General features: G+C 44.6%; 1 protein-coding gene across 6 annotated transcripts in view; it reads left to right on the top strand.

Moving 5' to 3' along the window:
* TSNARE1 (t-SNARE domain containing 1) overlaps positions 1 to 15,812 on the top strand; it is a 469,579-nt gene that overhangs the window by 85,599 nt on the left and 368,168 nt on the right. For all 6 annotated transcript variants that reach the window (XM_054647416.2, XM_054647423.2, XM_077189516.1 and 3 more), the window contains one exon: positions 14,648 to 14,770. In XM_054647416.2, coding sequence (XP_054503391.1) covers positions 14,686 to 14,770 — 85 coding nt within the window. In that variant the 5' untranslated portion in view covers positions 14,648 to 14,685. The remainder of the gene's footprint in view (positions 1 to 14,647; positions 14,771 to 15,812) is intronic.

The following is a 15,812-nucleotide window of genomic DNA, read 5'->3' as shown; positions in this document are numbered from 1 at the left end:
CTGTCACCAGCTGAGAGCAGGTATAGCAGAGCAGAGTCTCTCTCTCACCTCACTTTATTGGGACTTAAATATTTTTATACCTTATAACCACCTTCATTCCCATTCATCCCTAACAGGGATGCAATTATATGACATAATTGCATTTCTCCTGCTCAGAGCAGCAAAATGAAGCACAGCACAGATGCATCTTTTGCTCTTCATCAGGTGTGAACTTGGCAGCAGTTAGTTCCTTGTGCCCATTCCTGCCTTCAGTCTCCAAAATGTGTTTAAATAAATTCATAAATTCACAGATGGATTATATTTCATCTGCCTGGACATGGAAGGATGCTCAGCCACGAGCCATTGGGATGTGATATGTCTCTGTCAATGCTCTTCCTTTCTCCTTTCTCCTTTCTTTCCTCTCTTGGGTTATGCAGATCTGGTTATCTTCAAACCTGGCTCTTGGGGCTGGGTCTAACCTTGTTTAATAGTCAAGACTTCTCCCAGTGTTTTCCCATGTTCTTCAGTCAGAGGTGGTACATTCAATACCACACAAGGTATTTTTGTTCTTCCTTTTTTCCTTCCTTCTTTTCATATTCCTGTTGCATTTTTAAGCCTGTGTAAGGTTTCAGGATGCACAACAGCCTGTGGCATGAAGTTCTTGCTCAAGTAGACTTTACATGAGGGTTATCTTCTTTCTTACTTTCATTCCTGTGTCCTCCTGGATTTAATTCATTACCCCACAGTTCTTGCACTGGGAAAAACAAAAAAAAAAACAAAAAAAAAAAAAAGGGGGAGGTTTGCTTTTTCCAGATGACTCAGGAATCCATGGGGTGTTATTTTATGGGAATTCCCTGCACTCCAACATTCTTTTCCCAGTCTGATGAGACATTACATTTTTAGTTCTTCTACTGTATTCGGAAGGAAGTGGTAGAATGGGATAAAACATTGAAAAGATTGATGAAATGATAGATTTAAAGGTAAATTTTCAGGGATTTTTAAAATCTGTTATATATTTAAGGTTCCCAGGAGCTGCAGACTTCCTCCACTCCCTCTCTCTACCGAGAAGTAGGCACCTCCTGTGTATTTTGACTGAGTCTCCACTTTTCACTGGCTGTACTGACTTAAGTCTCTGCCAGTAGCTCTGGGAGCACACTGAGAAGTGAGGGTCAGTCTCTTTTCCCAGGTAAAAAGTGATAGAAAAGAAGAAATAACCTTAAATTGTGCTAAGAGAGGTTTGGATTGGCTATTAGGGAAAATTTCTTCACCAAAAGGCTTGTCAAGCATTGAAACAGGTCTCCCAGAGCAGTGGTGCATTCACCATTCCTGGGGGAATTTAATAGACATGTGAATGTGGCACCTGGGGACATGATTTAGAGGTAGCCTTGGCAGTGTCTGGTTGGACTCAATGATCTTAAAGTTCTTTTCCAACCCAAAAAATTCTATGATTTAGGTGCCTTAATTTGAAATTTTCCCCAGTCTTCTGCCAGCCCAGAGGGCTGTGCATCACCAGCCAGGTGTCCCAGCCCCACCCAAGCCTCACAGGACATCTGAGATGTCATTTGGCCCCCACATTTTGACAAATCCCCCCCACACTGTGCATCCTGTCTTCACCAGGATCTTACATACAGTTCATAGTGTAAAAATACACCCTCTTTCTTGGTGGAAAAACCAGCAGTCTGCATTTTTAAGGGCAGCTCTTCTCTCCTGTGCAGGGTTTGCCACTGAGCTGTTTTGCCTCGGCTTGCTCGGGGCTTGAGGTTCCTCTCGCGTGAGTCACGCGCTGGAGCCGAGCTGCTTTTCCTCCTTGATATTTGCTCTCGGTTCCCTTTGGTGCCATCATGTGCTACAAGAGCTCTGCAGCAGGAAGGAGGAGTCCTCCAGTGCCTGCTGAACTGTGAAATTGGCTGAAATGGGGCTTTTTAGGGTCTCTGGTTCGTAACTGATTGGAGGCTGTGTCAGAGCAGACCTGACCAATGCTTTTCTCAACATGAGGGCGAATGTACCCCAAAATATCTGTCTGTCTCAGTCTGAAAAGACATGTGTCTGCTAAGGAAGGCAGGAGCCTCCCTTGAAATGGCAAATGTAAACCCCCTCCCTCCAAATGATTATAATTTTGAAATTAAGAGGCTCTTAGAAAAAGATATGGGAATAGGAATAACAGTTTTTTACTAGTAAAACTAAAAATACAAATGCAATAGTACAAACAAAACAACACTGACAGAGTCAGAACAGAAGCTGACACCCCGTGGGTCAGGGTGGTGGCTGCAGTCCCATTCCATGGTGGCTCAGCCCTCCTGCAGTGCCAGCTCCCTGTTGGAGCAGGGATCCTGGAGAAGGGTGGAGTTTTCCTCTGAAGGTCCAGTGGTGATGTAGATGGGCCTGGTCTTCCTCTGGGAATCCAGTGGAGAAGAAAGCTGCTCCTCTGGGAATCCAGTGGAGAAGAAAGCTGCTCCTCTAGGAATCCAGTGGGAAAAGGCTGCTGTGGTGTTCCAAACCTCAGATTATATCCAGGTAGGAATTCTTGGCTCCTCCCCCTGGGCGGAGCATCTCCCAATGGGATGATGGAATTTTATCAGCCATGCAGTGACACTCACTGGCCATTAACAGAAGATATCCCCTGGAGGGAGGATTGGTTGGAAGAGACAAAGACAAAAAGAAAAGTGCCCAATTAACAGAAGATAACTGCCCCACTTCTAACTGATGGCAAATAGAATACACACCCCCAGCTCCATCTTTCAACCCAAGACACTGTCATGAGTGTGAAAGAATGATGGGAAGGGGATGAATTTAGCTCTCCACAGGCTGCCTCAGGCTGGTAGCTGTCTCTGCTGTCTCACAAATCCTTTGTGAGTGCAGCTGGTCTGGAGAAGACAAGCTCCATTGACAGCACATATTTACACCTCCAGATGTTCTGTGTTCGCTGTCTTTGTCATCCTGGCCTGTAAAGCCTTCAAAGGAGGTGAAATCTCTTTTCTCCTGCTATGCTAATCCTGTGCTCTCCTACCATGTTCTGCTGCAAGCAGAAGATGTGGCGGGAGGCTCAGCTCCATCGTGGAGCATCCCCAGCTAATGAGGGTTGGTTGTTAGTGTGATTTCCAAGGATTCGTTGCTGTGTTTTTCTGCTTTGTCCCTCTGGTGAATGTCTGTGCTGAAAAACATCTCTACTGCTTGTTCCTCTTCAGTCCATGTTAATATTCATCCTGTTGCCTTGCTGCAAGCAACCCCAGAAATTCCTTGCCTCCCTGTGACTTTGCTTCTACTGTGGAACATTCCTTTACTTTTCAAACATTTTTTTAAAATGTTTTTTTGTTTGAGGAGAGAGAAAGTTGAAATAAAGATAATGATGGTGCTCACCTTCCCTCTTGGCTTAGGGAGATTGTGTTGTGGTTTAAAAACACAGGCAGAAAGTCTTTCTGTGAACATCAGATTGATGGAATATTGAGAACCACTTGAAATAATTAAGGGATCAACCATGTTCTCTGTCAATGAGAGGTTGTGGCAAAACTGAATGAGTTGGAAAATTGACCATGGTTGTGTTTCCTCAAATATGTGCAATGGCAGGTTCACTGTAAGTTTTTTAGCAAATTCACTTTAGTCTGGTAGGAAAATTGGCTTACAGCCACTGCTGACTCTGGGCTATGATTCATGAAAATTTCTTCACCAATAGAGTAGTCAGGCACTGGAACAGGCTGCTCAGGGAGGTGGTGTAATCACCAACCAGGGAAATGTTCAAAAGGCTTGTGGAAGTGGCCCTTGGGGGTTTGGTAGCTGACATCATGGTGGTGTTGCGTTAATGGTTGGATTCAATGATCTTAGAAAACTTTTCCATCATTATTCTGTGATCTGTTGATTAGATTTGCACTGGACATAACTGGCTTGGATCCTCTCCCATGGTCTTGGTAGGAAACCTGAAATGAAGATACCAAGTTGTTTTCTGTCTCTTGATGAATCACAGCCAAAGGTAGAAGAAGATTCTTTACTTCCCACTGGGCACTGTATCCTCACCAGACCATGCTGCTTCTCATTTACCCTTCTGCAAGGTTTATTTATAATGTGACTGGTAGTAAACACTGGTGGAAGTGAGAGCATATTCTGATTATGTGTATTGAATAACAATATTTCTTCTTTGGGAAGTGGAAACGAGTTATGTTTGTTGATGGCGGAGCAGGATCCTGGGATTTAGGAATCTATTACTTTATTAATTCACCCATTTTGCCCTGCATCTTCCTTCCCTAAGCAATTGCAGCTCTGTCTATCAAGATGTTCCTGAGGACTCAGAATTTGTTGCCATCCTCAGATGCATTTTTCATTATTCTGTTGAAATCCAATATAAATTTATAAATGCCATTTCTAATTTTGTTAAGCTGACCTAGTGTGATGCAGTTGGTCTCTGTCCATTCGTGCGTGTACATCTTTTATAATTAATAAGTTTACTCTAACGTCAGAGTAGCAAACTAGACACCAGTTCCCTCTTTCCTGTGTTCCTCCTCCCTGTTTTTTATTACAGCAAATAGACATTAATATTCATCTTTTGTAACCAGTGAAAAGGCAGATGAAACCTGGATTTTGAACTGACTGGAAATTTAATTTTGCTGTTCACTGAAATATGTAATACTTCTGTGTTTGTCTAGCATATGGATAGATTGAGACTGTTCTACATGCAAGGTTCACAAAAAATAGACAGCATGGCACAAAACAGCAAATAGAAGAAGGCAATGCAGGTAAAAAATAGAAAGAAAACCCTTGAGGTAGAAGCAACAGAGTTTTGGAGCATTTGTACTCGGGCAGTTCAGAGTTTGAAGCTGTCTAGATCATCTTCTTCAGGAGCCAGAAGAAATGTTTAACTGTTGTATTAATGTCAGTTTAAAAAATAGGAAGGGTGACATCACATCTTGATCAAAATGAGCTCAGAGTGCCCCGGCACTAAGTCATGAAAGCACTGCCATGGTGTGGCCTGGAACAGCAGAAAACATTACACACAGCTCAGTGCCCAAAAGATCTTTGGTCTCCCAAAGAGTCAGGAGGCTCCTTTTCTCTTGATCTTGAATTCCTCAGTATCAGGGAAGCCTGATTACTTCTCCAGCAGTAAAGATATTTGGGTCCTGAGGGCTGGCCTTGCCTGTGCCATTACTCTGTCATTTATCACCCTCAGCTGCTGCTTTGGGGAACCAAACTGTCTCAGGGTGTGCTGCCTCATGCTCTGAGGGTGGAATGCATCCTTCTTTCCATGGCATCTGTGATCCTTTTGGTGGAAGACTTTTTCTGGCAGGTAGCTTTGCTCTCCAGAAGTTCACCTACCTTAAAGGGGAGGGAGTGGGAGGGTCTATGAATCTGAAATTCCCAAGGTAAACAAAACATATCCAGCCCTCCTTCTTGGCATTTGCCTAAGGCCAGCCTGTCACTGATGTAGGATTTGAAGCCTGTCTTCTGTTCTCTTGTGAGAAGACGTAAAGACAGGTAGACGTGGAAGGAGAGTCTGTTCATTGAAGTGGCAGCTGGGACTGACATGAAAGGAGGACAGCAAGCTTCCAGATTGCTTTCCTTGCCTCTGTTCTTCGTGTCCGATGTGCAGACGTTGGTGCAACGTGAAATGTGTGCAGACAACTTGCATCCACCCCTTCTAAACTCTATTGCTTGTGGTTTCCTTCTGCTTTATGTTTCGTGTCAGTCCATCAGATGTGAAGCCCTCTGACATCAACAGGAGATCCTGGGTGAAGGCATCCAGAGCTTGGTGGGGTTGGAGGTGCCTTCTGATGGACAGGAGAGAATTTGTTCTGCCTGATGGGTGCTGCTATAGCTGCAAATCTTGGGGATGACTGAGTGATGAAAGAAGGGGTTAGACAGGAACTGTTCCTGTTGGCTTTGCGTGGTGTTGCTGAGCTGGGTGAAAAATGAGCTTGAGCAAAGGCTGCAATCAGATGTGCTGAGAACAGCCAGAGCTCTTGGTGTCATTGCAATTAGAGGCACAGTGAACCAGCTGTCTCTGCTTGTGGCTCGGTGTATATCTCCATAAAATGTCATGGGTGTCTTATCTTGCAGCCTGTCCTGATCCTATCTGTTCCCGGGACAAAATGCTCTGCTCCTGGAGACATCTACAGTGGCAGCAGGGAAGAGAAATCAAATCCATTGGGAAGCAATCAGGTGCTTTCCTCAAATAAGGCCTTTGATGAGGAAGAACTCAAAAAAAGAGAATTTTTGTCATTCTTTCTGAGCAAATCTGGAGAAGAGCAGGAACAGCTCATTTCTGAGATAATCTCTGCTGGTTTTACTCTGCATCTACTCCACGATGCCTCCGTGGGCGTTCGCTTTGCTCTGCCGTGAGCTCCAGTGGAGGAGGGGAGGCAAGAGCACAGTTCAAGGGATTGAGTCAGGCTGTTCACAGTCATCGGTGATGTCACGCCAGTCAAGCACCACAGAAGAGTCTCTAGAAGCTTCTGGAAGCCTGTTTAATTTGTACAAGATTATGGATATGATGCCCTGGGGGTTTTGTTGTTGTTTTTTTGTTGTCGTATTTTGTGTCTTGTCAGCCTAGGCTAGACAGTGAGGTCCTCAGGCTGTGGGGACAGAGGTCCTTCATTCTCCAAGGACCTTCCATCAGCTTTAGAATTCATTTGGGAAGCAAAGTGCGAGGAAATATCTGCACTGCTGCACTCCCAGCCCTGCTGCAGGCTGGGCATTGCTCCTGACCACCCTCCTGCCAGGCATTTCTGCAGCTCCTGAGCACTGCTCTCCTCTCCTTGCCTGCCCAAAGCCACCCAGGGACATGGCATTAATATTAAAAACTCCACAAAAGATCCAGAAGGGAATAAATTACCTCAAAGGCCCAGGGTGAGAAAGAAGAAAGTCATCCCCTCCAGCCACTCTGATTGAGGCACTTGGGGATTTGTGCAATGACACCAACTCAAAGCTAAAACCATTGAGTAAAAACCCAACAAGGCAATTCAACAGCAGAGCTTGTTCAGAAGTTCAGGCTTTGGGAAAAAGAGGAAAGAGACATTTTCCCAGGTAAACTCCAGGTTTATTGAATTCTGGTTTTAATAATTGAGAAAAAAAACCCTAAGGAAAGAAGCTGGAAAGCAGCACATCTATGACACAAGTGACAGAGTCTACCCTAAGCAGAAGGCTTTGCACATATGCCCTCTGATCTCATGACTTCAAAAAACTTCCATATTAACCAAGTTATTCCTGGCTGAAGATGTCCCAGCTCATTGCAGGAGGGTTGTTCTAGACCTTTAAAACGTCCCTTCCACCCCAAATGATTCTGTGAGCTTCTGGTACTCTGCCAACAGGAGAGCTCTGCATCTGGCTGTCAATTTTACAGGCAGGGAAGAGGAGGCAGCTGTATGGAAAGCAAGGAAATGCTGAATATTCTTCCTTGTGGCTCCCGTGTAAACAAAACTCCCAGTGAGAAATGAAAGGAGGTCAACCTGTTTAGTTCATCTGAGGGGAGGTTAAAAGGCAAAAGAGAGATCAAACAGCAAAGTTCAGGAGCTGGGAAGACACAGCTCTCCTAACGGAGTGGCTGGGGATGGTCCTTCATTAACTGGAGCCTCAGGGAGGTTCTTATGGAAAGAGTGACCTGGGCTGGCCAGAGGCTGTAGGGGTTGATGTGTAAAGATGATTTATGTGAAATTATCTGCAATCTCTTTACAAAGGTCAGACTGGTTGGTCAAAGGGTTTTATCTGGTTGAAAAACCTCAGAAAAAATATGTCTCAGGTGGGTCATCCAGAAATGGAGGTGTCCTCATCATTAATGAGTTCTGAAGCCCCCAGTGAAGGCACTTCTCCATCAGCAAGGTGGTGTTAGAGCTGGGAAAGGACACAGAGGAGGGGCTGTGTGAACCCAATGAAGGTCAACAAGTACAAGGTCCCGCACCTGGGTCAGGACAATCCCAAACACAAGCACAGGCTGGGCAGAGAATGGATTGAGAGCAGCCCTAAGGAGAAGGACGTGGGGCTGTTGGTGGATGAGAAGCTCAGTGTGACCCAGCAATGGTGCTCTGGCAGCCCAGAAAGCCAAACCTGTCCTGGGCTGTGTCAAAAGCAGGGTGGGCAGCAGGTGAGGGAGGGGATTCTGCCCCTCTGCTCTGCTCTGGTGAGAGACCTGGAGTTCTGGGGTCCTCAACATAAGAAGGATGTGGAGCTGCCTGAGTGAGTCCAGAGAAGGCCACAAAGAGGATCAGAGAGCTGGGGCAGCTCTGGAAAGAGGCTGAGAGAGTTGGGGCTGTTCAGCCTGGGGAAGAAAAGGCTCCAGGCAGACCTTAGAGCCCCTTACAGAACCTAAGGGGGCTCCAGGAGAGCTGGAGAGGGACTTTGGACAAGGGCTGAAGGGACAGGACAAGGAGTAATGGCTTCAAACTGAAAGAGAGCTGTCTTAGATTTAACATTAGGAGAAAATTCTGTATTCAGAGGGTGGTGAGGCCCTGGCACAGGTTTTTCAGAGAATCTGTGGCTGCCCCATCCCTGGAAGTGTCCACAGCCAGGTTGGATTGGGCTTGGAGCCACTCCTCTGTGGTGGGACAGGCAAACTTGCTGAGGACACACTGCCCCATCATTCAGGTCATCAGTGAAGATGTTAAACAGGACTGGACCCAGTATTGAGTGGTTTTATCACCTCCAGGTGCAGAAGAGCTTTCTCCATGGTGCCTGTTCCCAGGGATGCTCTACCCCTCCTCATAGGCTCTCCCAATGTCTCAGTTCATCTTTCCAGCTTTGGTTTGGATCTATTCCTTTGTCTTGCCCAAAAGGAATGGAAATAATGTTTTCCTCCCTGTCTCTTTACAGCAGCCTTGCAGAATTGAAGGATTGAGTCTTTCCATCAATCTTCTCTTCTGTAGGAAAAGCAACCCCCCATTTACTCAATCTTTCCTATCAGGCTATGTTTTCTTGACCTGTTGTCATTCTCCCAGTTCCCTCCAGACTCTCTTCAGTCTCTGACAGAAAAAATCTTTGCTGCAGAAATTGTTGCTTAGAGCTGAGGATCCGCAGTGTGGGGTCAAGCAGAAGGTTTGCTTCCCTTGTTGAGAAGATTGTAATCCTATTTACTCAGCCCCTGTTACAGGAAATGTCACTGCAGATCCGTGCTCAGCTGGGAGCCTGTGGCATCCATCCATCCATCCATCCCTGCATGCAGCACTGGCCAGCAGCTCCCCATCCCCTGTTGGTGCTCTCCTTTGCTCTTTCTACATTCAGGCCCCCGCAGTTGACCTGGATTGTGCAGAGCCTCATTTTCTCTGTTGAACATTACTTCTGGTTTGTTGAGATTGTTCTGGAGGTTGGAGCTGTCATCTAGCTCCCCTGTTGGGTGCTGTGTTTGTGTTGGATGAGGATAATTCCTGTTCCATCACCCAGCTCACTGCTCAAAATGCACACGGAGAGAGCAGAGATTGGTGGACTCCACACAGATTGTACTTTGAGTATGGCAACAGTCCACTGGGACTGTTTTATGGTGGAAGAGAGTAGGTTTAGATTAGGTATTAGAAATAAATTATTCACAGTGAAGGAGGTGAGGCCCTCCACAGGTTGCCCAGAGAAGCTGTGGCTGCCCCATCCCTGGAATTGTTCAAGGCCAGGTTGGATGGGGCTTGGAGCAACCTGGTCCAGTGGAAGGTGTCCCTGCCCATGGCAAGGGGTTGGAAACAGATTTTTAGGGCCCTTCCAACAGTTCTGTGATTCTATGCTTTTTCTAATTAAAAAAAGAAAAATTGCTGTACCTCCTATCAATTTCTTTGGCCATGCAAACATGAGACCATAACAGGCACCCACTGCCTGCTAACTTCTATAAACAGTTGAAGCTTGGTTTGACTTCTTGCCAGCTGCATAGTGGCTGTCATTCTGGTTTTCACCATACTTTCAGTGGCTTTATTCCACTATCTTTACAGGAAATTGGAAAAAAAACCTTGTGGATTTGCAATTTCCTTACTTGTTTCTCCACCTGTTTAGTAAACAGGCACAGTAAGGGCCCTCCAGTGTGCCAAGAGAGCCATGAATGGCTCTGATGCTGTTTCAGGCATCACAGGAGGAAAATTGCAGAATCCCACAGGTAGGAAAGAACATCTGAAGGTCGTCTTGCCCAGCTCTCTCCTGAGAGCAGGGTCACCTGGAGCAGGTTTCTCTGGCACATGATCAGTCAGGGCTTGAACATCTCCAAGGACAGGGACCCCACAGCCTCCCTGTGCAGCCTCTGCTGATCTTTGATGACTCTCACCATAAAAACAAAACAAAACACAAAATAAGCCAAAAAGCCACTCCAACTCCAAAACAAGCAGGTGTTTTCTTTTGTTTTTTTGTTTTTTAAGCGGAATTTCCTGTATTTCCATCCCTCTTGCCTCTTGTCCTGTCACGACCAGTAAGAGTCTGGCTCCATCATGTTTGCTTCTTTCCATCAGTTATTGAGACACCTTAGTACCGCCACATCCTTCTCTTCTCCAGGGTGAAGAGCCCCAGCTCCCTCAGCCTCTCCTCATCCCATCCTTTAATCATCTTTACGGTCCCTCACTGGATTCTCTCCAATATGTCCATGTCTCTCCTCTTTTCCCATTTTTTTCCAGTATTGCCCAGAAAGAAATGTTCCAGCTCAGGTCTTTCTCAGCCAATCTCAACTTTAAATATAAATAAATTGTCTAAAGTGCTGTTGTGGTTGAATTCCAGCTGGCAAATAAGTTCCACACAGCCACTCCCTCACAGTCCCCAGCAGGTTGGTGGAAATAAAGTGGAAGAGTAAAAGTGACAAAGCTTGTGGGTTTAAATAAAAACAGTTTAATGATTGAGATGTAATAGTACAAAAAAAATAATAATAATAAACAACCTATTTCTTCCATGCTGAAATCTCATCTTTCATTCCCACCGCTAATGCTGCCCACCCAAGTGTCTCTAAATGGAGACTGATGGATGTAGAGCTCTGAAATTTAATTTTGCCTGCATGGTTTTACTCGCCAATATCTTTCCCAGTCCAAGAGATATGGACCAACTCTTTCCTTGAGATTCTGCATCCTGCTATTCTAGTCAGGCATGATTGGCTTTTACAGGCTATACAAAGCAAGTATTTAATTTCATTAAAATACAAATTCATGCCCCTTTTAGTCTGTCTTGGATGTGCTTATTTTTTTATTCATATTTCAGGTTATGAGGATAAAGCTGTTAAAATGGTTTTTTCTTCTTTCTTATTCTTTTTTTTTTTTCTGTGTCTAGTAGGTTAGGAAATGCTTGTTCCAATTTGTACAAACTGCCTTCACAGCAAATTGGACAAGTTGCCCTGAGGAGCAGTAGACAAAAGACTTGGGAAGTGCCATGGGGATGGGGAGGGAAATGCTTTTATTGCCAATCAAATTAAAGGCATTTAGATCTGCTCTTAAATTTTCCTGTAAATATATTACTGTGGGGTAAGAATTTGGCTCCAGAGCTGTATGAATAAGGGATATTTCAATAGCTTGGTAGGATGGGGTGGGAGGTGGCTGCTGCTAAAAAGGTTTGGTTAAGCTACCAACAAAATATTTCATTTTCAATTCTTTCTATTTTTCCTCCCTTACAAGGAGAAAAAGCTTTAAAATGGAAACATGTCCTGAGAATGATAAATCGACATTAAACACTTGGAGTGCTCTAAAAACCCCCCTTCTCTCCCCCTTTCACACCACTCTGTTGGAGAAAAAATAGATGCATTCAGTGTTTGCCAAAACAACACTTGCCCAGTTGTAATCAAGGCATTTTACAACAGGGTGGAGACTTTCACTCCATGTTTGTTGTTTGTGGCCTTGGGGAAGTCACGGCAAGAAATATTTCCACTTGCTTATCTCTAAAGAGAGAGGGTGGGCCTGGAAAAATCTGTACAGAGGCTGTTTTCAAGCTCTTTGGTTGTCCCAAATCCCTGCAGTGGTCTTAAACTTTGGGAGATAAAGAAAATATTCCTTATTTCTGCCCAAAAACTTTCTCATAGCTGTCTTCCATGTGCCCATATTTTCCCAGGTAAATTTTGCTGGATCTCAGGTTGCATTTTGTGATGGAGGTTGTGCTGGTAGTTCTGAGCTCACCTGAGACCTGAGAGAGCTGGGGTTTGTTCCCAAGTCCATCTCAGACATCCCAACTGAATCTTCAGCTGAGTCTTGTAGGTTTCAGTGGTTTTAGATCAAGAATTTCCACCAAGACACCACAGAATACAGAATGGTTTGGGTAGGGAGGGACATTAAAGATCCTCTTGTTCCAGCCCACTGCCGTGGGCATGGACACCTTCCACTATCCCAGGGTGCTCCAAGCCCTGTCCAACCTTGCCTTGGACACTTCCAGGGATGGGAGAGCCACAACTTCTCTGGAAAATCTGTTCCAGGGCCTCACCACCCTCTGAATATAGAATTTCTTCCAAATATCCAATCTAAACCTACTCTCAATTCAAAGCTATTACTCTTTGTCCTATCACTCCATGCCCTACTAAAAAGTCCCTCTCCACCTCTCTTGCAGACCCTCCTGAGTTACTGGAAGTTTCTCTGAGATTTCCTGGGAGAAAGTACAATTGTAGTGTGTATTTCCATGAAACTCATGGTTTAAGTACAATTGTAGGGTGTATTTCCATGGAGCTCATGGTTTTGCAGTTTTGATGGATGGTTTTGCTGTTGAGTGTCTTGGTTTACAAATTTGCCCCTTGTTTCCTCTTGTTTGCTCCGTTTTCTGTCTCCTTGAAGCACACTCCAACACACACCTTCACCTTTTCTCTGGCTTCTCAGGCTCTCACAGCTCAACTTCCACAGATTTGGGCTGAAGGCTGTTTCCCTAAAATGAAGGTTTTCTGCCCTGGGGGCACCTGCAGCCTGGGATGCCAATTATGTGTGTCCGTGGTGCACTGGGGCTGGCAGGGGAAGCTGCACTCTGGATTTTCTCCAGTTTTAATGGATTTAGCTCCCAACCATTGCTCTGTCAAGGCAGTTGCACTTTCATCCTCTTTCATGTGTCTGGCCCAATTAAGGGAGGATGGTGAGTGATTTCTTTTGGTCCTGGAGTTCCGCTGTCTGGTGAATCTCAGCACTGATTTTTTTTTTTTTTTTTCCCTTGGTTTTGAAACTCTGAAAGAAAAAAAAAAAAAAAGGAGAATGAAGTACAACAGGTGCCTGAGGCCATCAGGCTGTTCCCAGTACAGTGCAGAACTGGGATTTTCTGGTGCTTTACTTTGCATGGAGGACAAACCAAAGGAATAGCTGCAAGTGTCAGTATCACAGTGCACCCCAAAAGAGACTTTTTCTGAGATATCTGTCAATTAGGACATCATGTGACACCTGGTCGTGTGCCACAGAAAGTGGAGGCCATTACCAGCTCTCTGTCAGAGGGAAAATGTCTTGTCCAGAACATGAGAAATTTGAATATCCAAGCCCAGAACAAAGCGTTACAGCTCACGTCATCCAGCCTAACAACCCAACATCAGTGCAAGAAAGACCTGGAACTGCTGGAGCAGGACCAGAGGAGGCCACAAAATGATCAGAGAGATGAACCAGCTCTGCTGTGAGGAAAGGCTGTGCAGCTGGGGTTGTTCAGCCTGGAGAGGAGAAGGCTCTGGGGATTCCTTAGTGTGGCCTTTCAGTACTCAGTATAAGAAAGAAAAGGACAGACTTTTTAGCAGCACCTGTAGTGATAGGACAATGGTTTTAAGCTAAGAAAAAGAGTAGATACAGAGTAGTTATAATGAAGAATTTTAGTGTATGGTAAGGTGAGTAAAACACTGGAACATCACTAGAAATATTTCAGGCCAAAGAGATTGGACTGGATGACCTTTAAGGGTCCCTCACAAGCCAAACCATTCTTGTTTTCCCATCACACCAAAAGTGCTGCTCTTCTTGCAGGATTGTAACTTCTTTTTTGTGGTAGAAACACCAGTCTGGGGTGGTTTTTTCATAGCCTTGGTGTAAGAAAGCAGCATCTGGGTTTGGTCCTGTAAAATCTCCCAGCTCACGCCGCACCTTTATCTCTTCTCTTCCTTTGCTGCCATCATCTCCATGCCTTTGAGCTGAACTATTTTGATACCAAAGCCCTGGGCACTGTTGAAATGCTGGAGGATGTCTGGGTGAGGCAATTCTGTGGATAAGGAGGAAGAAGTTGTCCTGCTCTGACTGCTGCATTTATTTCATTCTGCTGCTGCTACCTCAGGCCTTGCAGATTTTTAATTTTTTTTTTTTTTTTTTTTTTTTTTAACCAGCAAGGCAAAATAAATCTGGCTCCAATATTTCTGCTGGAGGCCCGGGAGCTTATAACAGCAAACTGTCTCTTTTGAGAGCTCATCAGGGCTGCAGTGTGATGGATAAACTCCAGCCAGCTGGATACTGGTAATGTTCCAGAAGACAGCATCACCTTTTTTGTGATCGAGTGCTTAAGTCTTTACCTTCCAGCTCAGGATCTCAAAGCACTTTGTGAACAGCAAGGAATTAAAAGTTGCCCTTTATCAGTGGAGAAAATGAGACACAGGGAGGTCAAATGACTTGCTTGCCCTCAAAACCATTTGAAGTCCAGAACACCTGGATTTTAGTGCTTTTAATTTTTTTGCAGGTGGGCATCTTGAAGTTTGGAGATTGCCCTGTGTCTTTTATTTTCCTTCTCAGTCCTTTTTTTTTCCTTAGGCTACTGGAAAAAAAAAAAAAAAGTTTAACTGACTTTTAACAGGGCTGTGCCTGTCTTTTTTTCTGTTTTTTAGGTTTGAAGTGTAATCCAGCATCCATCACTATCCAGAAAATGTCTTATGGATCCATTGATGGGAGTGGATTTGGGAGCAGGAACCCATTTGGAGGCCCTTCCAGACAAGGCTATCAGCCTCTAGGTGAAGTATTGCTCCCCTGCTGTAATTTATTCCACCTGGTTCCCTGAGGGCTGAAGTTTGACTTGCTCAGGTTCACTGTGGCTGCTGAGTAAATATCACACCCTCACAAGGGGTCATTCCTGACACTGATTTTCAAAGGTGAAACTCAAACTTCTGCAGTTTAATCTGTGTGCTTTAATCTGTGAGCATCTTACCATGCTCAGAATTGGAGGCTGTGGCACGGGAGAGCAGCACTAATGAGGGTTTTGGGGGGATTTTGGGGAACCAGAAGAAGAAATGCAGAATTTTCTCCAAAGTGGCTTGTGTCTTTTCTCATCTCCCCATCACCTTTACATAAAAAGTTTGCCTCAATGGTTGTTCTCAGGCTGGCAGATGGAGGGAGTAGGTGAGAGGATGTACAAAAATGCAGTGGGCTGTGCTTTCCCAGAGGATAGCTTTGATATGGAAGCTTCTTGAATCTGGGAAACATGCTTGGATGTGGCAAACAGGATCAAAAACTCACTCAGGAATGCTGAAACCTTAAACAGTGGCTCGGAAGTGGCCCTGGATTCTCTCTCTGTGTAGTTTTTTTAAGCAGAGGCCAGACCAGCTCTAGGGCTGATCTGGGCTTATCTAGTCTGGCTTTGAGCAAGTCTTTTTATCTGGAACACATCTTTCATTTTGTTCCTGGACCTGGCCTGCTCTGGTAACATGGCAAAAGGGTCTCTTTTCCTTTTTTCACCAGGGAAGAATGTCACCACTGTCTCCACTTGTCTTTGATTTCAATATTCACTAACACAGCCTGATTTGGTGTTCATATTTTGAGGGTTGAAAATGTTCTTTGGGAAACATTTTTTTGTTTCACAAATAGTGGTTCTCCCTGGATGGAAAAATATATATTTTTTTTAAAAAAAGCAGAGGTTAATCTTGGGTTTCTCTCTTAGAAATTTGGGTTTAATTTTGATTTTTTTTCTTTGAACAGGAAGAAGGTATTGAAGTAAGTACAAGTTGTCTGTTCAGTTGTAAATACTGATTTTTTAGGCTATTCTGCAAGGCAAAATTA

This window comes from Agelaius phoeniceus, chromosome 1 (genome assembly GCF_051311805.1).
Source record: "Agelaius phoeniceus isolate bAgePho1 chromosome 1, bAgePho1.hap1, whole genome shotgun sequence".
Taxonomy (NCBI): Eukaryota; Metazoa; Chordata; class Aves; order Passeriformes; family Icteridae; genus Agelaius; species Agelaius phoeniceus.
This window is presented reverse-complemented; position numbering and strand designations above follow the sequence as displayed.